General features: G+C 54.8%; 11 protein-coding genes across 11 annotated transcripts; 7 read left to right on the top strand and 4 right to left on the bottom strand.

The window, feature by feature from the left end:
• Positions 1 to 76: 76 nt before the first annotated feature.
• On the top strand, positions 77 to 1,195 carry GNI_049830 (hypothetical protein; the record flags this gene model as incomplete). Its single annotated transcript, XM_011131399.1, has 1 exon — positions 77 to 1,195. One exon carries the CDS (start codon positions 77 to 79, stop codon positions 1,193 to 1,195), a length of 1,119 nt encoding a protein of 372 aa, XP_011129701.1.
• Positions 1,196 to 1,687: 492 nt separating this feature from the next.
• On the top strand, positions 1,688 to 3,108 carry GNI_049820 (AVL9-like protein; the record flags this gene model as incomplete). The annotated part of the gene is made up of 2 exons (XM_011131398.1): positions 1,688 to 2,351; positions 2,393 to 3,108. 2 exons carry the CDS (start codon positions 1,688 to 1,690, stop codon positions 3,106 to 3,108), a joined length of 1,380 nt encoding a protein of 459 aa, XP_011129700.1.
• Positions 3,109 to 3,365: 257 nt separating this feature from the next.
• On the top strand, positions 3,366 to 5,957 carry GNI_049810 (MORN repeat protein; the record flags this gene model as incomplete). The annotated part of the gene is made up of 1 exon (XM_011131397.1): positions 3,366 to 5,957. One exon carries the CDS (start codon positions 3,366 to 3,368, stop codon positions 5,955 to 5,957), a length of 2,592 nt encoding a protein of 863 aa, XP_011129699.1.
• Positions 5,958 to 6,319: 362 nt separating this feature from the next.
• Positions 6,320 to 7,686, top strand: GNI_049800 (putative GDP-fucose transporter; the record flags this gene model as incomplete). Its single annotated transcript, XM_011131396.1, has 3 exons — positions 6,320 to 6,673; positions 6,812 to 7,199; positions 7,292 to 7,686. The coding sequence occupies 3 exons, from the start codon at positions 6,320 to 6,322 to the stop codon at positions 7,684 to 7,686; spliced, it is 1,137 nt and encodes a 378-aa protein (XP_011129698.1).
• Positions 7,687 to 7,885: 199 nt separating this feature from the next.
• GNI_049790 (hypothetical protein) lies at positions 7,886 to 8,977 on the bottom strand (the record flags this gene model as incomplete). Its single annotated transcript, XM_011131395.1, has 2 exons — positions 7,886 to 8,862; positions 8,917 to 8,977. 2 exons carry the CDS (start codon positions 8,975 to 8,977, stop codon positions 7,886 to 7,888), a joined length of 1,038 nt encoding a protein of 345 aa, XP_011129697.1.
• Positions 8,978 to 9,208: 231 nt separating this feature from the next.
• On the bottom strand, positions 9,209 to 11,896 carry GNI_049780 (phospholipase D; the record flags this gene model as incomplete). The annotated part of the gene is made up of 1 exon (XM_011131394.1): positions 9,209 to 11,896. One exon carries the CDS (start codon positions 11,894 to 11,896, stop codon positions 9,209 to 9,211), a length of 2,688 nt encoding a protein of 895 aa, XP_011129696.1.
• Positions 11,897 to 12,107: 211 nt separating this feature from the next.
• GNI_049770 (hypothetical protein) lies at positions 12,108 to 12,725 on the bottom strand (the record flags this gene model as incomplete). Its single annotated transcript, XM_011131393.1, has 1 exon — positions 12,108 to 12,725. The coding sequence occupies one exon, from the start codon at positions 12,723 to 12,725 to the stop codon at positions 12,108 to 12,110; it is 618 nt and encodes a 205-aa protein (XP_011129695.1).
• Positions 12,726 to 13,213: 488 nt separating this feature from the next.
• On the top strand, positions 13,214 to 16,172 carry GNI_049760 (hypothetical protein; the record flags this gene model as incomplete). The annotated part of the gene is made up of 2 exons (XM_011131392.1): positions 13,214 to 13,424; positions 13,642 to 16,172. 2 exons carry the CDS (start codon positions 13,214 to 13,216, stop codon positions 16,170 to 16,172), a joined length of 2,742 nt encoding a protein of 913 aa, XP_011129694.1.
• Positions 16,173 to 16,770: 598 nt separating this feature from the next.
• Positions 16,771 to 17,883, bottom strand: GNI_049750 (hypothetical protein; the record flags this gene model as incomplete). The annotated part of the gene is made up of 2 exons (XM_011131391.1): positions 16,771 to 17,648; positions 17,691 to 17,883. The coding sequence occupies 2 exons, from the start codon at positions 17,881 to 17,883 to the stop codon at positions 16,771 to 16,773; spliced, it is 1,071 nt and encodes a 356-aa protein (XP_011129693.1).
• Positions 17,884 to 18,263: 380 nt separating this feature from the next.
• Positions 18,264 to 20,873, top strand: GNI_049740 (hypothetical protein; the record flags this gene model as incomplete). The annotated part of the gene is made up of 1 exon (XM_011131390.1): positions 18,264 to 20,873. The coding sequence occupies one exon, from the start codon at positions 18,264 to 18,266 to the stop codon at positions 20,871 to 20,873; it is 2,610 nt and encodes an 869-aa protein (XP_011129692.1).
• A 477-nt stretch (positions 20,874 to 21,350) lies between these two features.
• GNI_049730 (hypothetical protein) lies at positions 21,351 to 21,695 on the top strand (the record flags this gene model as incomplete). The annotated part of the gene is made up of 1 exon (XM_011131389.1): positions 21,351 to 21,695. The coding sequence occupies one exon, from the start codon at positions 21,351 to 21,353 to the stop codon at positions 21,693 to 21,695; it is 345 nt and encodes a 114-aa protein (XP_011129691.1).
• Positions 21,696 to 21,740: the final 45 nt, after the last annotated feature.

Below are 21,740 nucleotides of genomic sequence, written 5' to 3'. Positions count from 1 at the left end.
GATGCCGGCAGTTGCCGGTTTGTTATGTCACGGCAATTTTTTTTTCAGAAGCAAAAAATTCTAAAAGAAAGACATTATGCCGGTATCCACTGTCGCCTCCAGGACTCCTCTACGTTCCATGGCGGTCGCGTCCCTTGCGGCGGTCATGGTCACTAGCCAGGACGAGCAGCAGGGCTTGGTCCGCGTTGGCCGGGTGTGTGCTGATGTGTTTGTAAACCCGAGTGTCATCACGCCGTCGGAAGAGACCCCGGTTGCAACCCCCTCCGTGGACAGCATGGTTCCGACCTCGGCCAACATGGCCCCGGTCTTCCAGGCTACGTCCCCGGCATTCCAGACCGCGTCTCCGGTATTCCAGGCTAGCTCCCGCGAGGACTGCGCAGCGTGCAACCAAGAAGTTACCAGTCAATGCGTGTTGACCCCGGGCTCCCTGCCCACCGCTCAGCCTGCTGCTCAGCCCATTGCTGCTCAGCCCATTGCTGCTCAGCCCACCGCGCAGACGCCTGGTGCTCAGCCCGAGGGACGATGGGTCTACGTGCCGGCTAACGCTGCTCAGCAGCCGATGCCCACCCAGCAGACCGGCTACACTGTCCTACCCCAGACCGTGCCCGGCCAGCAGCCGTTTGAGGAGCTGTTGAAGTATGTGCCGGGTCAGGCGCCTGCGTCCATCTTCCACGGGATTGTCCCGTCGTCTTACAACGGTCCGTTTGCTCGCGTCTTTGCGATGGACAAAAGCAGCGATTTGGCTGAGGATAAGATGCCTTCGACCATGGACGAGCTGCTCAACGGCAAGTTCAACGGAGCCTTCATGAACCGCGTGCAGACCATGCTGAGAAACGAGGAAATTAGGGACCGCCTAATGGAGCGTTATGTCAAAGAGACTGCCGAGGACATCCATAACATCTGCTCGGCAGCCCGCCTTATGTCTCCGGGCGCCCTTATGGACTGGCTCGTTGGCCGACCACTCTCTGAACGAAGTGCTCAGGAGGGGGCGGCACTCAAGGAGTCGTTCCTCACTAGCGTCCTTAAGTCCAACCTCCCTGGCGTCACGACCACCACTACCACCACGACCACCTCCAAGACTGTCCCGACCCCTGCCACTGACGATGTGGATGATGACCTGGACTTGGATGACGAGGACTTCAGCTCCGTCGAGGATTTCGGTGGTGAAGAATTCACCGTGCTCGAGCAGTTTTAGATAGATAGATAATAACGCATTTTTTTGTGACCACCACTCAAACCATTGGCTCGTACGCACCTGTCCTTAACTAGCCGCAACCAATAACGTTTTCCTTATGATTCTTGATGGGTTGAGGTCCATTGGAGCGCGGCTAGTCGGGGGAAATAGCAACAAGACCCGCAGCAACAAACAATCGTCCAACCCAGCGAGCGCAGTCCCGAACAAGGACCCTACCAACGACATCGCAGTTAAATCACTCATCAGCGGTCCACCCGTTCTTGCGTTAGCACTCACCTCCCGGTCCTCGATCTCTTTTACCGACGCTTTCTTTCCCCTCCCGACTCTCCTGCCCCTGATTCCTACGCCTGACTCGTGCCCTATGGCTCTCCTGTATGCTTGGTTTATAGAGTATGTTTGGTCGGCTTTCATCACTCGCAAGGGCCTGAGCTGGAATGCGTGTATCCTAGCGTGTTAGATGAACTCAAAGATCTGTCTGGAATTGGTGAAGAGATGGGCGTTGACCGGATGCCGTGCGTGAGAAGCAGCGGGGTCGACGGCATGCGGTATGTAGGTGACTTGATGGAGGTGTACAGACTGTACCGATACAATGACTTGTTTAGTAGCTTTCGACATATGCCGAGCCTGTCCTTGCCGGACGGCAGCCACCGCTTGTCTTCGGAAACGACGCTGGTCATATATCCGACAGTTAGCGGGATCCCTTTATACGGTGTCTCCACAATGAGTGCGATTGACGTGAAGGATATGAGTTATACCGCCGACCCATCCATCACTCGGTCAGTTATCCAAAAATCTCTGGTCGTAGTAAGCGAGATTCCCTGCTGGGACCTAATGATAAGACTTACGAGAGAATACTGTGAAGAGCTCTTCGAGAGAAAAGATTTCAGGTCTGCTCAGATGATCATGTCTTTACTCTACGAATCTGTTAACAAGGAAATTCTCAGGTCAACGAACATCATGGATACTCAGACACTTCCTCGCTATCATCTTACTCTACTACAACAGTCCGGTCTTGAGCGATCCATGGACATGATACCCAATTCACTCAAGGAGTACACGAGAAAGATGCTGAAAAGCCAAACGATCATGAAACCAAATCTTACATCGAAATCTCGAGATATCATACAAGAATATATACTACAGAATACACCGAAAAGTACCACCACCTTACCCACCTTTGTCCCTGTCTTACCCTAGCCCATGTATCCCTATTATGGTTCCAACCCTATTACGGTTCCAACCCTAATATGGTTCCAACCCTAATATGGTTCAACCCTATGACGGTTCAACCACCCCCCACCGGACACTTTGATGAGTACATCATGAGTTCAGAGGTTTTAATAACCGTGATGAAGGCATTACTCCTGGAATGTAGGATCATAGTTTGGGGACCGAGTGCGTCATTAGTGTCATCGATAGTGGTTTATTTCACTACTATTGTACCAATTTGTCATCAACACTACTCGGTTAATGTATTTGATTTGGGCACGATCGTTCTGCCATATGCTTCCCTGGATTTATTAAAGGAATTGAATGAAGCAAGATCATACATCATCGGGACGACAAACGTAGTTTATCTGAGTCAGGTTCCATCGGATCTCGTGGTGATTTGTCCGCACGATGATATTACAGTCACACCTGAGACGTTGGGCGTCCATCATCATCACTTGCCCAGCTCGAAGGTCACGGCCATCGATGTGAGAAATAAGCAGCTAAAGAGCGTATTACAACCGGCGGAGTTCGACAGTAAGCTGTCCAAAGGCTTGGGTATTGAGGCGAGTGCGCCAGAGCCTGAGGAGAACACTATCTTCGACTCGGTACAAGTTTCACCGAGGCGGAACTCAGAAGACCATCATAAACATTCCAACGGAATTTGCGCAAGTAAGTCACCTGGAGTCCGGGGTCATGTATAGGTAGAGTGGGCGTAGAGATGTATTTGTTAGTCTTGTTGATTATTAGTTTCGTAGCGCACCGGATTCGGCGAGCAAGTATTCCATCGGTGCGTCGGGCGTCGACAGCGAGTCAGGCCGGTGGTTTGCGTAAGCCGGAAGAGGACCGGCGCGGGTTACGTTTAGGTCGTGGCTTCCGAGAGTCGAATTTTCCAGAGTGTTTGTGGAGGGAATTGCGGCAGAGCGAGGTACGGAACCAGTTACGTGCGTACGTGGCATTAATGACGCGGCTGGCGGCATTTGGAGGCGGTGATGGTCGTCGTTTGGATTGTTTGGAAGCGGTCTTGGGCACGCGTATGTATTCGCAGTTTGGCGAAGGCTTCTGGCAGGCGTGGTTACAGACGCGGAACTTTAGGGCCTTCTTTGCACTCAATTCTCTGCCCAAAATACCCGTCTGGACCGTACCACCTCGTGTCGGTTTCGGACATTACGTGTATAACAATGGCGACATTTTCCGCGGCCAGTTTCGCAGGAGTCTGCGCCATGGGCCTGGACGTTACTTGGGCAAGAACGTCGTCTACGACGGCGATTGGAAAGAAGACCGCCGCCACGGTCGTGGCGTCTATCGCTCTGCCCTCAGCATGTACGCCGGCGATTGGAAAGAAGATGCCAAATGGGGCATTGGCTTCTGCCGCAGTCGCACTGAAATGCTCTGCGGCCAGTTCGTCAACAACCGCATACACGGCGTAGGCATCTACGTCCACATGGCCCTTGACATAAGGGTCGAAGGAACCTTCGCCCACGGCCTCCTCCAGGGCAACGCGCGACTTGTCAATAACTCCGGACTCGCACTCCCCATCAACCGCGATGCCCTAGCACCCCTCGTCGTTCCCGAGTGGGCCGACGGCAAATACCCCTACGAATACTCCGGCAACTGGCATGAAGGCCGCTTCCACGGACTCGGCACGCTCTATATCAAACGCAAAGACAATGACGAAAACGGCCAAACTGCAGGCGGGCAATCGAGTACCCGTCAAGGCGCACAGTCGAGTGCAGGGTTATCCACGACCAGCACGGGGGGGCAGTCGCCTTTCCACGAAGCCAACTCGGTGCTCGAGAGCCGCACCATACTGGTCTACAGTGGGGAGTTTTACCGTGGGTCGCTCCACGGCAACGGCACCATGGTCTTCGAGGACGGCTCCGCCTTTGTGGGCCAGTGGCTGAATAATGCACGCTCCAGCGGGACTTTCATTTCTTCCACCGCCTCCTGCGACTGGTCCACCGACGACGACCAGCCGCCGTCCAAGACCAGCCACCTCTCGGAGTCACTCTACTTGACCATGGAGGGTCTGCGCAAAACACTCTCACCTTTGACCTCCGACCCAGCTATGGAAGAACTACGGGGACCGGAATCGCTCCAGAACCCGGCAGCAACTTGCACTGAGAACCCCCTCAACGAGGAATCTCTGGTTGAAGAATTTCTGGTTGAAGAATCTCCGGCTCAGGGACCCCCTCTCAAAGGCGAATCTCTGGTTGGAGAATCTTTGGTTGAAGAATCTCTGCTTGAAGAGTCACCGGGCTTGGAGAAATCGCCCACTTCCGATCAAGGGCCCTGCAAAGGACCCGCACCAAGTCCCTTACCGGGCTCCTCTTGGGGAGCGCACTGGCAGCCGTCAGACGCCTCCAACTTACTCACGGAAAAATGCTCTCGGCCGGAGCCTTCACTGAACTCGCCACTACCAGAGACTCAGAGACTGCTCTCTGAAGGTTACTCGGCCACCGGAACGGACGATCCAAGCCAGATCTATTTCCCTGACCAAAGTCAGCATGAGCCAAGTCCGCATGACCCCAGTCGGCAGGCTAGAGGCGTGCCCGCGGTGGTGGTAGAGTCGGCGGGACAAGAGCCTACGGCTGAGCTCGCGGCTAGGTCCATGGCAGAGCCCCCAGCTAGACCCATGGCTAGTCCCGTAGCAGAGGACATCCGGGGCGTGGTCTACCGTCTGGGATCGCAGGCGCATCCGTTCGACGGCCGGAAGTCGTCATCTCAATTGGATGACCACCCGGAGCAGTCAAACAGCGCCCGCCCTGGTCAAACGGAAGTGGTGACCGTCCCGCTGCAGCTGCCCGACCAGTTACTACCCGACGAGTTGCTGCCCGCGCCGTCGTTGTCTGACCAGGGAGGGCAGAAGACTAGGACGGATTTCTCTCCGAGAGCCTTCTTCGCGCGGGTCGCTTCTGACGCCCACAAGTCCGGAACCAAGGAGAGCCGTCGGCGAGAGGATGGCAGGAAAGATGGCTGGAAAGACGAAGGCCGGGGCAAGAAGGACAAGTTCGACCCGAAGCAGTTGATTAAGGGGGGCAGGATGAAGGACCATTCGGCGAAGGACCATGCGGTAGTTGCTGGTTCGGTTTATGAAAGTGTTCTTAACTTCAGCCGCATGGTAAGTGATGTCGAGCCGTTGGAGCCGTGGTGGCCGACACCGTCCGTTATTCGACCGGTGCTGAAGGAGTTGGTGGACGTGGTCCCTACGAGTGAAGACGGCTGCATAGTGTTCGACGGCTGTTGGTTGACGGCTTCGAACATGGTGGATGACCTGGATCTGAACGTGAATTGGACGGTTCGGAAGGTGCGGGAATGGCAGTACACTGGCGGCATTTCTATCGACCCGCCGTCTCTGGGTGTTCGAAGGGTCAAGTTCCACGGGTTTGGCCAGTTACTGCTTTGCGAAGAAAAAGCCGTCATCGAAGGCTACTGGCGGCATGGCACGCAACAGAGTCCGGCAGTATTACGGCGAGACGCAGACGTGCTCAATCCAAGTGTCTGGCTCAAGAAGACCGTTGACGACACCTTCGAAGTTTCCACCGAAAAGTAATTGCACCCGCCACACTGCCCCAGTCACAAGCCTCGCTCACTAACCCCCTAAAGCTCACCCCTAGCCTCCCATATCCACCTCTGGACCGCCCGGCTCTGGGCCAGAAATCCGGCCGGGAATCTGGGCCGGCTTTGCCCATGAATTCCCGGACGAATGGTCTGCACCACTGTCCACGCCGGCTACAAGGAATTTAGCCCAGACCAAGCTATTGGTTATGGCTCGCAAGTTGCCTTGCAGATCTTTTCTCTTTTAGATGCTGCTGTCAAGCTGACATACTGGTATCACCCTTCTTTTTCAGGCGGTTGCTTTTTCTCGAGGGTTCCGCACTTCCCAGATAAAAATTTAACGGCACGTCATATTGCATGCAGCAAATGACGGACACTAAAATGGAAGGTCCATCCGTTCGGAGGCTGGCCTTCGCCATAACTGCTTACTGCGTAACTAGTCTGGCGGTAGTCTACTTTAACTGGTGGCTCTTCACTTCTGGTTTCAAGTACCCCGTCTTCATCAGTTGGCTGCAGCAAGTTATTGGCTTTGGAATCTTCCTGGGCGGCTCCACCGTGGCCCTCTACTTTCAGCGAATCAGGCCTGTGTTTCCTCCTCCGGTCTTCCATAAAAGTGTCTTAGCCCAAGTCGCACCCCTCAGTGCCTCATTTTGTTTAACGATTGCTGCGTCTAACCTGTGTCTACAAAAGGTCCAAATATCCACCTATCAAGTAAGTGTGCCTCTCATTTCCTGAACATGATCCCAGGAGCGTTTGCGCGCTTTGAAAAAGTGTGCGCACACACGTGTGCGCGCGCACATGGGCGTGTCCCAAGATCATGTTGATGACTAATCACATCAGTTCTTTTAGGTGGCCAGATCATTAACGCTACTGTTTGTGCTGCTATTGTCGTATATAATCTTGAAACAAAGTCAGACGCCGCTAGTTCTGGCAGCATGTGTTCTGATGGTGGCTGGATTTGTTATCAATTCGTTGGACCCTGGAACGCTTTCTCTGTACGGTGTATTATTTGGAGCACTGTCGTCATTCTTCCAAGCCTTATATAATGTCCTGATCAAATTCACGCTACCAGCCGTTGAGAACAATAATCAAATGCTGTTATTCTATAATGTATTGCTGTCCTCATTTTTGTTTGTTCCGGTCGTGTTTGTTTCCGAAGGAATGGAGCCTTTCTGGCAATCAATTAATGCCGCCGAACACAGCATGTTCGTAGTTTGGGGAGGTATCTTAGTGAGCGGTATGTGTCCCACGGTGCCTCCTCCCACGACCACCCACCCTTCCAGCTGCCAACACCGCTCCTCCGACGTTACGACTACGTTCCGCTTTTAGGATTATTGGGAACGTCGTTGAACATGTCCCAGTACCTGCTCATTAACTGTACCACACCATTATCGTTCAATATAGTTGGTTTGATCAAGGCTATAGTTCAGAGCTTGGGAGGAATCATCTTCCTGGGTGACAAGGTGAGTGCAGAGAGCTTGCTCGGAATTGGTTTGTCGACGGTCGGTTCCGCAATTTACGTTAAAGCGAAACACGACCAGGCTGGCGTCACTGCGCGCGATAGTGAGAACGATGTTGCCGACAGTGTGGTGGTTCTTGAAACCGAAGAAGATGCGATGAAATCCAATCGTGTGGTGGCCAGTGCAGTTACGCCCGATATAATAGTTAAGGAAACAACCGAAGACTTGGCCACCCCATCAACAGTGTTTGACGTGAAGGTCTAATCCGGCATTTCCCTAAAGCACGGTGTCCAGAAGATTGCACAGTTTTTGTGCAGGACCGAAAGGCATGCGGCTCGACTAGGTGGACGGCAGCTCGACCAAACGGAATTTTTAGGTTGCAAGATTCAAGACATCTCCAGATGTCTTCTGATCCCCAAATCAAGACCCCTAAAATTAAAGGCTGCAGCTACAACGCATAAGTTTAGGGCCACGGGGTTCGGCAGGCCTCCAGTCGGACGTCTCCTTTTTTGCACAAATCCTGGTACATGCGCTGCAGATCCAAGCCGGGCCTAAAATCCGTTGTGCCAAACAGCGAAGCCGGCAGCGGCCCGCCTCTGATCCCGTACAACCCATTGCCGCCAGATGCTGCAGTTTGGTTTTCTGGGGTCGGCGGCCGCGAATGAGGCCCGCCATATAGGGACCCGCTTGGCCGGTAGCCGCCAGACATGGCAGTCGGGTCGGTTAGGTGGCCGCCCTTGCCTCCGCGACTGCCAGGCAGTCTTCCAGGCAGAGTGCCGGAGTCTTCTCTGATTTGTTCGTCGCCGCACACACGTGTGCGCTGCTCTTCGGCAAATATATACTCAACAAACATGTACTCGTGGACAATATTAACCATATCCGATATGTCCAGCGGAGGTTTGTGCTTGACGTTGCTGCTGTTTACGTGCTTCAGGATCTGGAAGGCGGTCTCGCTGTCCGTATCTCGAACGTCAATCGAGCCGGTGGTTACGAAGCTCGACATGAGGCGGCCTAGCTTCCGCACCCACTCATCCTTGTCCACCTCCGCTTCGGCAAGCAGCTTGATAAGACTGTCTTTCGCCTGGACGCGAATTTCCGAACTCAAGTACACCAACGACGACACGATGCGCACCTTCAGAGGACTGCTGCATCGATGATAGCGGGGCTGCAGATACTCAATCAATTCCGGCGTCAGCAACGACGCGGCCCTCACAGAACTCCACTGGTGCGACAACAACTGTAAATACTCCACGTACTTGGCCGCCAACTCTCTGTTCCCTTGTCGGGCACCGTCATCCTGTCGACCCACCACTTGCCGCCCGGTGCTGTCTTCCCGACCCCCATCCTCTTGCCTGACGTGACCTTCCACGGTCAAGTCTTCTACTCTGCCCAACTCTTGCCCTGCTTTCGTTTTTGCGCCAGTCTGTGCAATTACCTTCACTTCCCGACCCAATTAGTTCCTGTCGAGAGGAAAATTGCTGCCAATGAACGGACTTGCGTTGACACAAAAAAATTCGCAGCCCCTGTCCCAGGCAGCGCGTCCTGTCCAGTACATCCTGTTCAGGGCACCCCCATGGCTTAAACAATCTAGTGTGCCTACAGGTCTGAGGTGTGCCTCAGGTCTGAGGTGTGCCTCAGGTCTGAGGTGTGCCTCAGGTCTGAGGTGTGCCTCAGGTCTGAGTATGCCTCAGGTCTGAGTATGCCTCAGGTCTGAGTATGCCTCAGGTCTGAGGTGCGCCTCAGGTCTGAGCATGCCTCAGGACCGAGTATGCCTCATTTATAAGTCTTAGGTTGTAAGAGGAGCGGGCAGGAATGCGCTTCGGGCTCCGATGACGGGTGCGGTTGAGTTGATGATATTGATGTATTTTGAGTGGGGTTTGAGAATTCCGTTCGAGTCGTATTCGGTGGGGTGTTTGCAGGCGTATCCGTAGGGTAGTGAGAGGTTGCCTTGGTTGTCCGCGTGTACGTCGTAGGTTGTGTAGGGTGCAGCATCGCTCTGGATGCTGTATAGTGCGTCTAGATTTGCAGTAGTCATGGTTTTGGTTAGTCGGGCGCATTCCGGGATGCCGGGGTCTTCGAACTCGGGTTTGATGCATCCGAACTGTTCCTGCCAGAGTTGCATTCTGAACCCATAAATATCGCCTTTGGGTAGGATGGGTTTGTCAGCTTCGAGGTTGATGGTGCATCGAAGGTATTCTTGTGAGAGCCCGACAGCAATTTCCGAGTCTCGTCCTCCGGCCATGGAACGTTCGTTGATATTGGCGCTTCCGATGATCGCGTATTCATCATCGACGATCATCATTTTGCTATGAACGTATATTTGGAATTTAGCTACGGTGCCTTCACAGACAGTACTTTTTGGATAGGGATTGTTCGGGAAACAGGGATTCTTTTCGATTTTGGCTGGGAACCAGAATTGTAAGTAGTCCGTGCACTCTTTGTTGCTCTGGTATTCCCGCAATTTCTGCTGCACATGATAGTACATCATTTGCATAGTCAGAAATTGCCACTGAAGAATCTCTTGTACCGACATTGAGGTCGGTATTCCCTCTGGGAAGAGCGGAGTCATGATATACACACAATAGTCCTCGTTCCGCGCTATCGCCCGTGCAATTCTCTTCATCAATGCATATGGCACCAGATGCGGAGACAACACTTCATTACCCGAGTATTGCCCATCTCCGCTCGACGGATCCGACTGTACACTCCGACTTAGCCAGTACTGACTTGAACCAAGGAAGTACTGGTTCTCAATGTAAATGTAACGTTTGCTTCGATCAATATTGTACAAATAAGCTGCCTGGATGCTCTTGTCCGTCATTAGCCCCGTCGGGTCATTATAACGGGCTGCAAACGCTGAGTTCAACACTGCATTCATCGTATCGATCGAACGTAGCACTTGGACGCTCCACACATTCACATCCGCTGTGGACACCCCACAGGCCGTCTTGCTAGTGATCTTGTTGTTCTTCACCGTATGTGCCAGCCGCGTTGAGGCCAGTCGGTATGCCTTGCATTGATTGCAGCCTGTGCACTTATTCGTAGTCGAACAGATCTGCTGTTGGCTCTGCAGCCGCTCGAGGAAATTCTCGCACACGTCCCACGCACCCGGACCCTGGATACGACTGTGGATGTCATGCCACGGCTCCCGCGGCCCATGAGTGGAGTCGACCTCTGCACAACAGCCGTTGTAAAAATCCTTCTCGTGTTCACACGTCAGCGTCTTGAACAACTGGTGGCGACTTGTGTCGTACCGACCACTTGTCAGGTCCAGCCCACCCACGTAGGCCGCCAGACACCGCTTCGGCTGGTCGCTGTTCTTGTAGGAGCCCTTACCTCGGAGACCCTGGACCGCATCCACATCGCAAACCACAATTTTTTGATGGTGTGTGAAGCTGCTGCCCTTCAACGGCGACCACATAGGCCCGATCATGATTCCCTGGTCATCGCCGGCGACGCGTTTGGATAACACACATTGGACCTGAGTGCCTTCGAAGAACTGGCGAGTGTACTCGTCGTATGTGCCCATAAGCCCGTCCTTGGCCATGGCAAGGTTGGAGAGGGAGGTGACATCGTCCCACACCATGACGCAGATTGTGAGGCCTTCTTCGGCCTTGCGCAGTAGCAATTCACCGATAGTCTCGCCACAGGTCGAGTCGTTGCGGACGAGAGAGAGTGCCGTGTTCACTGACCAGCCACACATAAGAATCACTTCCTGCGCGTTGTTGAGGTCGTGATAGATGTCTTCCCAACAGTTCTGTGCGCTAAACATCAAGTTCTGCAGTGGGCCTTGGAGGCGGATGTTTTCGAAGTCACCCGCCTCGCAGTGTGCGTCATGATACAAACGAACCATGTTGCCCCGTGTGCGCCGGAAGTACGTCCCGGGTACGGCCACGCCGTCATAGGAGCCCATGTCCTCCCACCAGACACGGACACGGATGGAGCTTTCGGCCCGCGCGCTGTCTCGATCGCGCGGGTGCGTAACGGGCAGTGTAAAGTCGCGCGGCGTCTCCACGTCTGCGCGAGGCGAGGCCAACATAACGTCTTCCAGCGGCAGCACGGCCTCTCCAATCAAGTCGTCGGCGTAGAAGTGATCGCCACCGCCGTCGTCATCCATGACCTGCAGCTGGATGAAGGGCTTCGTCACCTCCTTGATCGCCACGTACGCCCGGTCCTCCGTGTCAATCACCGTCACCAACTGCTCGTTCCACACTGGATCGTTCGTCGGAAATACCGTCTTCGTCCGCCCCACCTTATACTTGTTCCCGCCGCCATCCACCACAAATATGTTCACGTACGGCTCCGCCTTGCCACCGCACGGGTCAGCCCCTCCGCACTTGACCACGTCGGCACCACATGCCACCTTCCGGTAGCACGAAGCCTGCGACTTCCGTCGACGAAACTGAGCATACGAGTGGCTAATCTTCTTGCCATCAATAATGCTTAGGTACAACTGACCCAGAAACCGACCCATACTCACTCACGGCTTGCTCGCTGACGAATTTTTCAAAGTCTCTCTCACTGACTCCGCTTAGCCCGAATTTTTTTTCCGCTTAGAATAACTAGTCTTGATCATACGTAAAAAAGGGCGAGCCGGTTGCCCAAGACCACCGTGCCGTTACTCGTCTCGACATTCGTCTCGAGAGCAGGGGCGGGGCGGCCTCACGGCTCGAACTTGTGCTGATCTATTCCAGCTTGGTGATGCCATGGTACGGCACGTGGACGTATGTCATCTCACGCGGGCGCGTGGGAATGTCCATCATTAGATTGAATTGGTGAATCTCGTCGAACAAGGCCGTGGTGTGCGGCCAAAGTTCGCGTTCTTCCTTTGAGAAGAGGCCTGGTGTGGGAACTTCGTCGTCCGGGTTGAACGCCATAGGTTTGATGGGGCTGGAGGCCGAGACACCTCGTCGCTTTTTGGCGTCGTGTGCAAGTCTGCGGGCACGACGGTTCTCCTTGCGAGCGAGCGTCTGTCTCACGGTCTCCTCTTCTCTTTGACGAATGGCCATCTCTTGGGCCACATTTTGTGCGCTGACGATCGCGTCGTCGTCAGCAGGCACGTAGACGCAGTTGTCGATGGGGAAGTCGTCGACGATTTCGCCGAATGTCTCCATCTTGTCCTGCTCGGGGCGATCCATCGCAAGAGGAACGTAATCCTGATGCACGAGCGCCACGAACAGCGGCTCCTGGCCTGCCTCGGTCCACACAGGTACATACCTGCGTGGAGGCGGGAACAGGAGCCTGGGATCTCTGACGAACAGAGAATTCAAAATGTTCTTGTAAGCTTGCTTGTCGTTTGCCATCTCGTAAAATGTGCAACTGCCCATTCTTCATGCATGCCCTGAGATTCTGCATGTCACCTCTACCCCAAGGGATATGCGTCCATCTCACATATACCTCACACATACTCACGCTCGTGTGCTGGGTACACGTTTGCTACACCGGGCAAAATCGTACCATCTTTTTACCCTCAAGCTAAGTTCGTGCCGGCGGGAACACAATCCTGGTCGGTATTGTGTTCCGATCAAGACAACCAGGGGGCAGCGTCCATCACTACCAGCGCTCTTCCCCGGCGCTTAATACTTTCCGACCAATTCACCCCCCGAGCAGCTTCCAATTGGGTTTTAGCACGCGCGCGGAAATCGGTTTCGACCGCACGCAAATTTCTCCACGGTTGTCGGCGTTGCTGGTTGCCAGCAGTATTTTTGCCACGTCAGCGGTTTGTTCGGGGGTGACTGACGTTGACGAGTCCGGTGGTATTAAATTGTGCAGGTCAGCCGAGAATATTCAAATGGACCCGTATGGCTACGTGCCTTTCGACCCTACTGGCGGAGGCTATGGATTGCCACAGATGAGACGACCGCCGAGTCCCGTGCCAATGAGTTTCCGGGGGGGAGTTTCCCCCCAAGCCGCCGGACCCCAACAAAAACGAACAAGCAAAGTACTACAACTGCCACCACCTCAACGGAACAAGAGGAATTATGACATCCCTCTCCCCAATGGTAACAACCTTCCTTGGTGTCACCCTTTAGTAGCACCCCTTACCCCTTGGTGTCACCCTTTAGCACCACCCCTTACCCCTTAGTGTCATCCCAAAATGTCACCCCTTAGTGCAATCTCTTAATGCCATCCCTTGTTGCACCGGACAGAGAACCCCTTTGGTATAACCCTTTCATGCCAGAGTGTGAAGTCTAGCTGGTGATATCTGAGTTCCGGTAGATTGTGAAGGACTAATATATGCTCTGGAGGGAAAGTTCAACTGTGGCGAAGAAATTGTGTCGGACGCTGCGACGAGGATCCTGAGGGCGGTAACGGAGCGACGGGCGCAATTGCTGGAGGCAGGTTCGTCTGGTTGTGAATCGTTCAAGTCATTGGTATCATCGGTGCCGCATCGTTTGAGCAGTAGTCAGAAAGCGAGCAAGTTGCGTGTACTGGAATCTTCGTGGGTGACGTCGGCGTACTTACCGAATATAGCGTTGAATGTGTTGGAGGCGCGTTTGACGGAGGTGGAAGTCTTGTTGAGTCAGTTCTGGTGCACCGGCGAGCGGACATGGCTGGAGGGACAAGGTGGTGGCCCGGCTTTATTACAGGCACTGGACGCGAAGCGGTTGACGTTTGAGACGCTGACGACACTCAGTGAGTTGCTGCAGACCTGGGTGTACATCCGCTGGATCTGCGGGGTTTTTGAGAAACCGAAAGTGCCCGAAGAAGCGCTCAATGTCGTCCCCAAAGAACGACGGAAAAAATTACCCTCTGTCATTGTCGCCAACCCCCCACCACCACAACCCCGTGGCGTTGGCCGCCCCCGTCTGGTACCCGTCCTGTCCATGGGCGACTTCGTGGACACACTCCAGGACTCGCTTGACCTCAGTCTCATGAAACCCGCTGCCACCCCTACTATCTTCTACCGATTGGTGAAGGCCACTCTCCGACTCACAGACGTTTGGCTCCCACTCTTCATCGCCGCTGCCGATGAGGCCGAACGACTCGCCCAACTCGAAGAAAGCGACGACCACACCCTCACCGATCCACCCGCCTTCCCCATCCACCCCGACCACGCTCTCATACCGGAACCCCCGGCGCCGCAAGACAGCACCGACCGGATGGCGCGAGAAAAGGCATCTTCCACGGGAGGCCCCTCTGCGGTGGGGGGCTCCGCCATGGCGGGCTCCGACGTGACGGGGGGTGAGTTTCCACAAGGCCGTGGGGCGGAGGGGCCTCGAAGTTTGGTGAACGACGACGGGTCCTCAATCTTCTTGACCGCAGAGGCCTGGGACAAGCTTGCCGCGTCCGTGTTTGTCGACTCGGAGCTACGCGAGACGTTTCTCGAAAGCATCAAGGAAGCCGAGTTCTTGGTTTGGCGCGAGAACCGGCGCATGTCCAACCCGAGCTCGACTGCCATGGGGGTGGAGGTGGCCAGCAACAATGGCCGGCTGCAGTTAGAGCAGAGGCTGGAGCGTGAAGATTTGTGTTGCGTCCACCCAGTCGTCGGTTTGGGCAACGTCTTGGTCGCAGCCTTGGTTAGATTAGCTAGTATTCTATTGCAGGTGGGGGCGCACGAAGAGCTGCGCCTGAAACTGATTTCTGCGTTCAAGCATGCCTGGACCACCCCGCTCTTGACCTACCAACCGGAGCAGTACGCCCTGGGCACACACTACCTCCCAGCGCTGTACAAAAGCACTGGACTCCACTTCCTGAACATACTCCTAGACTTCGGCCGAGACCATCTCTCTCTAGGGACCAGAACGTTTGCCGCCGCACTCCAGCTATCCACAACTGGAACCGCGGCGTCTCGGATGACGACGACTGGGACGGCGACGGAGTCGGGGACTGCGACGAGTGACCGCGAGTTTCTGGAGACATTGTGCGAAATAGCGGCGGATGTGATGTTGCTTTTTGGACGTTTCGTTACCTCGGAGTTGTTCCCTTCGGTCGCGCCGACGGACGCCCGAATGCTGGATGCGATGGCCCCGCAGTGTGGAGGGCTTCCGGTTGAGATTAACAGTACCAAGTCCGCTGTGGTTCTGACTTTGATCGGCATGGAAGAGTTGGAGGGTTATCCGGAACACCGCGCGAAACGGGTATGGTACGGACTACTGTTTTGTGCATTCGGGGCCGCGGTGGCGATTGCTAGACAGCACGGCTTGGTGAATGCTCCCTCTCCGCCTGTGGTCTCCGGAGACGAGGTTGTGATCAAAACACTGTTGGAATGTGTCCCAGAGAACGTGCGAGATCGTGCTGTACAACTCATCAAACAGCGAGGCTATCAAGTGGACCGCTCGCAACCCTCACCCGCTTTCAAAGAAGACGATTTGGACACTATACTCAGCGATACAATCGCACCCACACTCGGACCTCCCGTCCCCAAACCCACTGGACCTATGGACACGTACGACCAAAAGGTGGACGAAACTAACCTTGACGTACTAGAAGACATCCTCTACGCATGCACCACCATATTCCTCGGACTCGTACGAGAAAATGAAAAATTCGCCAAGTTCCTCTCCAGCCACAAGAAAACCTTAAAGAAGGTACACATCTCCGTACTACACCAAATATTGCCACCTTCCATGCCACCCGCCCTGCCACTCTACAGTAACCTCCAGCGGCCCGTCGTAAGGGTACCGACAGCACACTCTATCTCCCCCCTTTTATCCCACATTTATTCCACACTCGTTTTACCTTACGGTTTGCATTACGGTATATTACTCAACGTTAGATCGCCATATTATCTCGGTCGTCGCTACTGAGTCAATTGGTTGTCGCATTGGACCAGCCCCAAGACTTTACGCGGTGGGAAGCATCCGAGCTCCCTTCGGAAGATGGGGTGGAGGTTTACAAACTAAATGAAGAAGATCTCATTTCTTGAAAGCATGGGCGACCTCACCAGCCCAAAAATATAAACAGAAGAGCCGTCTTGAAGCCGTGATAAAGATTTGCCAAGGCAGTTAGAAAGGCGAACTCAGACCACAACCTACGGTGGCCGCAACCTACGGCAACCCACAACTTACGGTGGCCAAGAAACCACGCAATGTACGGCGGTTGGATTCGCGGCTCCGAGGATGTGTACGTACAGAGGGTGTTGTAGTGTGTGGGCCTGTATATGCGGAAGATTTTGTTCGGTCAGGGTCTTAACTATTATGTCAGGGTACTCGATTTAGGGACACTGCTCGGTCGAAAATGTTTGCCACAGATGACAACAGTGAGACTGTCGGCAACTTAGGAGTGTGCTGGACTTCTGGAAGAGTCTCTTTCCAGCTTTGGACGGCATCGACTCGCTTGGACCCACTCGTTTGGACGGGACTACACCGTGCCGGCTGGAATGCATTTGCCGATCGACCGGTCGGATCAATTTAGGAATTTGACAATAAGAGTCAAGATCCCCGCAGGTTGACTGACGTGTCCCTGTTTCCATTTGCCGCGGGCCCATGACCAGAGGCAGTTGGACGAGGGTCGGCTTAGGAAGAAATCAACAGCAGAGAGACCTTCAGGAACCTGGGAAAGCCATTCTTCGGTCTCCAGTTGGCCTTGGCTTGGGGGTGCCATGTCCCACCACAGTTTCTTGAGCAGTTTATCCAAGTGGGAACTTTTGTGGGCTCCTTTCCGGACCGCGCAGCGAAGCTGCTGGGACTTACAGCCGTGACCCATAACTCCATGCCCAGTAGCTCCACGGCAGCTGGTAACCGGACTCCCGTTACGACCGCTGCTAGCACGACCACCGATTCCACGGACATAGTGGAAGGTGAAATAGATAGAACCAGAAGCGCCGTGGCCCACCGAGGTGAGTGGCGCTCGTCCAAAGGGGGGGGAGGTGCGTATGTCTTTGAACCACACGGATCGTGGACATGGGTTCGGATATGGGGCATTTGGCAAATCCAGAGACTCCGTAGACCACTGTTGGTCACCGATCACCACTTCTAGTATCGTTCCGACCCCTCCCAGACAGTCGGAGACCGGAAGTACCCAGGCCTCATCTAGAAGGACGTCGAAATACAACTTCCTACCCTTCTTTATTTCCGGCACTTGCTCCCTTACGTCGATCGTTTTGATAGCGCAGCTGCCCTTTGTTACGGCCGCAATTTGCACGTGGTGGCTGACCTCCGTGCACAACCTGTAACCAACTATCCAAGGTAATTGCAACTTCGTCATCCGTATTACAATGCACTCGTCAGAAACTGCGCAGGCCGCCTCCGCACCCTGCGACCGCCATAACAACATGTTTACGTCTATCGGGGACAAGTCGGTCTGCGCTCTTCGCCCTCACTCACCAGGCAGGACAGGCACATCTTGGTCTCCCGTGATGTCATTAATCACATCTGCCGTATAAATCGAAACAACGTCATCATTCCGACGCGCTTCCCGCAACTGTGACTCCAAAGATTGCAATTCTAGCGCTGTTAAGGTTCCCCGAAACAACGACGAAGCCAAAGCGTCATCAGATGAGTCGTTCAGGCGCTCCATAAACCTTGCACACGCGTGTGCGGTCACCTTAATTTAATCCAGCATACCGTCAACGACACTGTCGCGATTAACGCCACGATATCCCGCCATCAGTTTTCATGTACCAGGTGCCATGCGCTTCTTGCCCTGTAAATAGAGCGAGAAGCGCATTTGTGATAGTAGTTCTAATTTATGACGTGTACAGGGGTCTCTAGGACGGTTCAGTGTCAAGTGATGGGGCATCATGCACGATTGAATACAAGACCGAGGCGCCCAACATCCAGACAATGGTCAGGTAATACATGCGGCGGATGCCAGACAGCTAGCGATGCTAGATGGCGCAATAAGAGTAGGGTGCGTCGTTCGAGGTAAAGTGGATCTCGCATGTGAGGTGCATGAACATGAGGAAACTTTCTGTTTTGTCGATCTGTGCATTCGCCACCAGTGACGTTCAGACCGAAGCTTTGAACAAAGTCATTCTGGCCTTTGCCAACAGCCAGACTGCTTGGAATGATAAGTTCCTGGATATAACGAACCAGATCAGAACTTTGAACAACAAAGGAGAAGATGCTTCTACCAGTCACACGGTGCCTTGGCTGTTTGAGGGTGGCCATTTCAACCCTGTTCCCCATGTACCTGATATTCATAGCGTACACCCCGACGAAGAGAAGAAAAGCATTTTCGGTTTCAGTTGGGGCAAGCATGACGCCAAGAACCGCCATTCGCCGTCCAACCAATACGCGGATCACCGCATCCCGGGCAGCCGCGTTACAGGCCTACAAGCCAACCTTGTGGGCGACGGTCTGAACATGGTGTTCGGACGCAAGACCAACTCTTGGTTTGACTTGCTCAATATCGGTGGCGGTAAGTTGGATAAGATCCTTACTAATGCCGATACTGCCAAGAAGGCTATAGAGAAGCTGATTAACGAAGCTGGTGTTGGCAAAGATGTGAAGAAGAAGCTTATGGGTGCCTTGGAGAACTATGAGACTGCCATTTTGGAGGACATGTTTACTGGCTTCTTGGCTCGAGAGTATTTGGCTCCCAGTCTGGGCAGTGGTCTTTGGACAGTTATTCGAAACGTCGCCGCCAACAAGGAGCTGCCGTTGGACCAGGCAATCCACTCTCTGAACCACAGGTTGGGTGGTCTGGCCTCGATTGAGGACATGTTCGAGAAGCTGCCCAACAGCAAGAGCAAGAAGGAGATCGGAACGGCCTTGAAGAAACTCAAAGACGACTTGTCCAGGAGCATTTCGGACTTCACCAAAGAGCTTCAACAAGCAAACAGTCTATCGGTTTCTCGCCGTCGGCTCCAAGCCATTGATGACGAGGATGTGGGCGGCGAGAGCGGCGGCCAGAACCTCGATCGGGATGATGCGGACTTGGAGAAGGAGCTACAGGGTGTGTTTGACGACATTCTGAGCACCGCCACTCAGGCCAAGAACGCCCTCGGTGGTTCGAGTCCCGCCGGCGGCAGCAGCACGTCCTCGCTGAGCAGTATGGGCAGTAAGCTGATCAACCAGACCGTGGAAAACAGCATCATCAGCCAAATTTCCTCCGCAACGGGCATTCAGAAAGAAACCCTCAAGTCTGCACTCAAGAAGGCCAAGTCCACTGGCAACACCGCGGCGGACAAGCTCAAGAAGCTCATCGACGGAATCAAACAGACGCTTGGTGCGTCTACTTCCGCGGGCGAGGGTAACGGCGACGTCAAGACCCAGCTCTCCGGACTCACCTCCGTCCTCAAAAAGAAGCTGGGCAGCGCGCAAGATTTGCTCAAGATGCTCAAAGACGAATACAGCACAGACGCTGAAGGTGACGACAAACTGAGCAAGGACGACACCAAGAAATTGCTGGATGCCATTGAAGTCCTCTCCGGAAGCCACCTGGCTGAGCAACAGGCGACCGAGGAAGAGGAGCTTGGCGACGTACTAGCCACCGCCGCCGACACTGAGGAGACGGAGGAAGGCAAGGCGGAGGACGCCGAGCAGACAGAATCAGACGAGCAAACGGAAGTCGACGAATTGATTTCCAGCGCCCTCACGGACGCCGTGGAGGAGTTTTCGACGGAACAGCCGCAGCTCGACGACGCCATCACGCAAGCCGGACAGTCCGTCCAGAACGGAGTTAATGCGGTCGTCAGTACCAACAAGAACCTGACGGGTCTCGACGAAGAGCCTGATGAGGAAGACCTGACCGCCGACGAGGAAGCACCGCTTGCTGAGGAATCCTCTGAACCGGCCGAGGAGGAGGAGACGGAAGACACCTCCGATCCTGCAGAAGAGGAAGAGACAGAGGAAACCGAGGAGATAGAAACCGAGACCGCGGTCGACGAGACTAAAGACCTGCAGGGGATGGACGAGGCCGTTACCGGTTCCGAGACCGTGGTGGAGGTGGTGCCTGTGACTGAAGACACTACGGAAATGACTGACGTCAGTGAGGTGGCGAGCGAGGCCGTGAGTGAGGCCATGACCGGGGCCGAGGAGGCGGCGGAGCGTGTCAGAGACGAAGTAGAGGACGCAGGCGACTCAATGGCTGAGGAGGCGGCCAAGGCGAAGGACGGAGCCATGGACGCCGCAGACCGACTGGTGCAGTTCAAGTTTTTGCAGGGCGCGGCACCAGAAACGGCTTCGACCCCAACGGTGGACGCGGCACCAGAAACGGCTTCGACCCCAACGGTGGACGCGGCCCCGAAGGCGGACGCGGCCCGTAAAGCGGACTCGACCGACCAACAGGGTTCGGCGGCGATGGTCGTAGTTCCGACAGCGGCGCCAGCGGACGCGACGGAGGTGGTCTTGGTCCCGACGGAGAACGCATCGGAGGCCGCGCGGGAGGAGGCGAACTCCGAGGAACTGGAGGAAGTCAAGAGCACGATTTCGGCAGACGTGGACGAGGCCCTGACTCAAGCGAAGGAACTGGGTGAGGGCGTCGCGGGAGTGGCAGGCAACGTCTTGGGCAGCGCTGGCGAGGCGGTCCGGGAGGTCGGCAGCAGCCTTTTCTCAGGTAATTAATTTTTATGCCTATTTACCTTTCATCACTTCCTTTTTCGCTACTTCCGTTTTTGCTACAGGGTCACCGGTGGCGCGGGAACTTCAACGGGAATCTGCAGGGGAAGTTGCTGAATCATCTGGGCGGGTGCTGCCGCCGTTGAAGGCACTGCCACCGTTGCGGGACAGAGCAGCATCGACAAGGTAATGCGCACTGCCTGTAGCCAACAAGGTTGTTTTAGGTCGCTCGCGCCCGCGATGCCTCCCTCAGTTCCAGCTGTCCCGCCATCCGTCTCCGGCGGAGGCGGTCTGCCTTCCGGAGCACCCAGGGCGAAACCCCCCACAGGAATCAGACCCGGTGCGTCCGGAGGAGCGCCCAGACCTGCTGGCCCGCCCGGGGCAATCACCGCAGGACCGCCCGGGGGATCGTCGAGAAAGCCATCCGGGCCGGCCGATCGCAGTAGTCCAGTCGGAGGGGCGCCAGCCGGGAGCGAAGTTGCAATGAAGTATGTGAAGGAGGAGATTCTGGACGGCACTTTGTCTCGACCGTTGCCCCGGCTCGGCGACCTGGGGATCCCTTTCAGCCCCTTCACCTATTCGTCGCCCTTTTACAGGGCCATCAACGGATTGCCAAACGCGTTCCAATACGGGCCGCAGCCTCCGGTGGGTGCAGCGGACGATATGGTTCCGGAATACGCACCGGGCTTCTATGGGTACCGCAATGTGGGCAAGCCTTCTGCCGAGTTTGGGGGGCTGGTCCGGTACCCCGGGACGTCCTTTGGCACGTCTTTCGGCACGACGTTGTTTGGCGACCGGCTTATGGGTCACACTGCTTTTTCGTATTAAATTGATGAACACTGGTCAGCTGTTACTCAAAAAGCAATTTGAGGG

The sequence above is a fragment of the Gregarina niphandrodes genome, assembly GCF_000223845.1.
Source record: "Gregarina niphandrodes unplaced genomic scaffold scaffold00007, whole genome shotgun sequence".
Lineage (NCBI taxonomy): Eukaryota > Apicomplexa > Conoidasida > Eugregarinorida > Gregarinidae > Gregarina > Gregarina niphandrodes.
The sequence above is the reverse complement of the archived record's forward strand: the minus strand, read 5'-3'. Positions and strand labels throughout refer to the sequence as shown.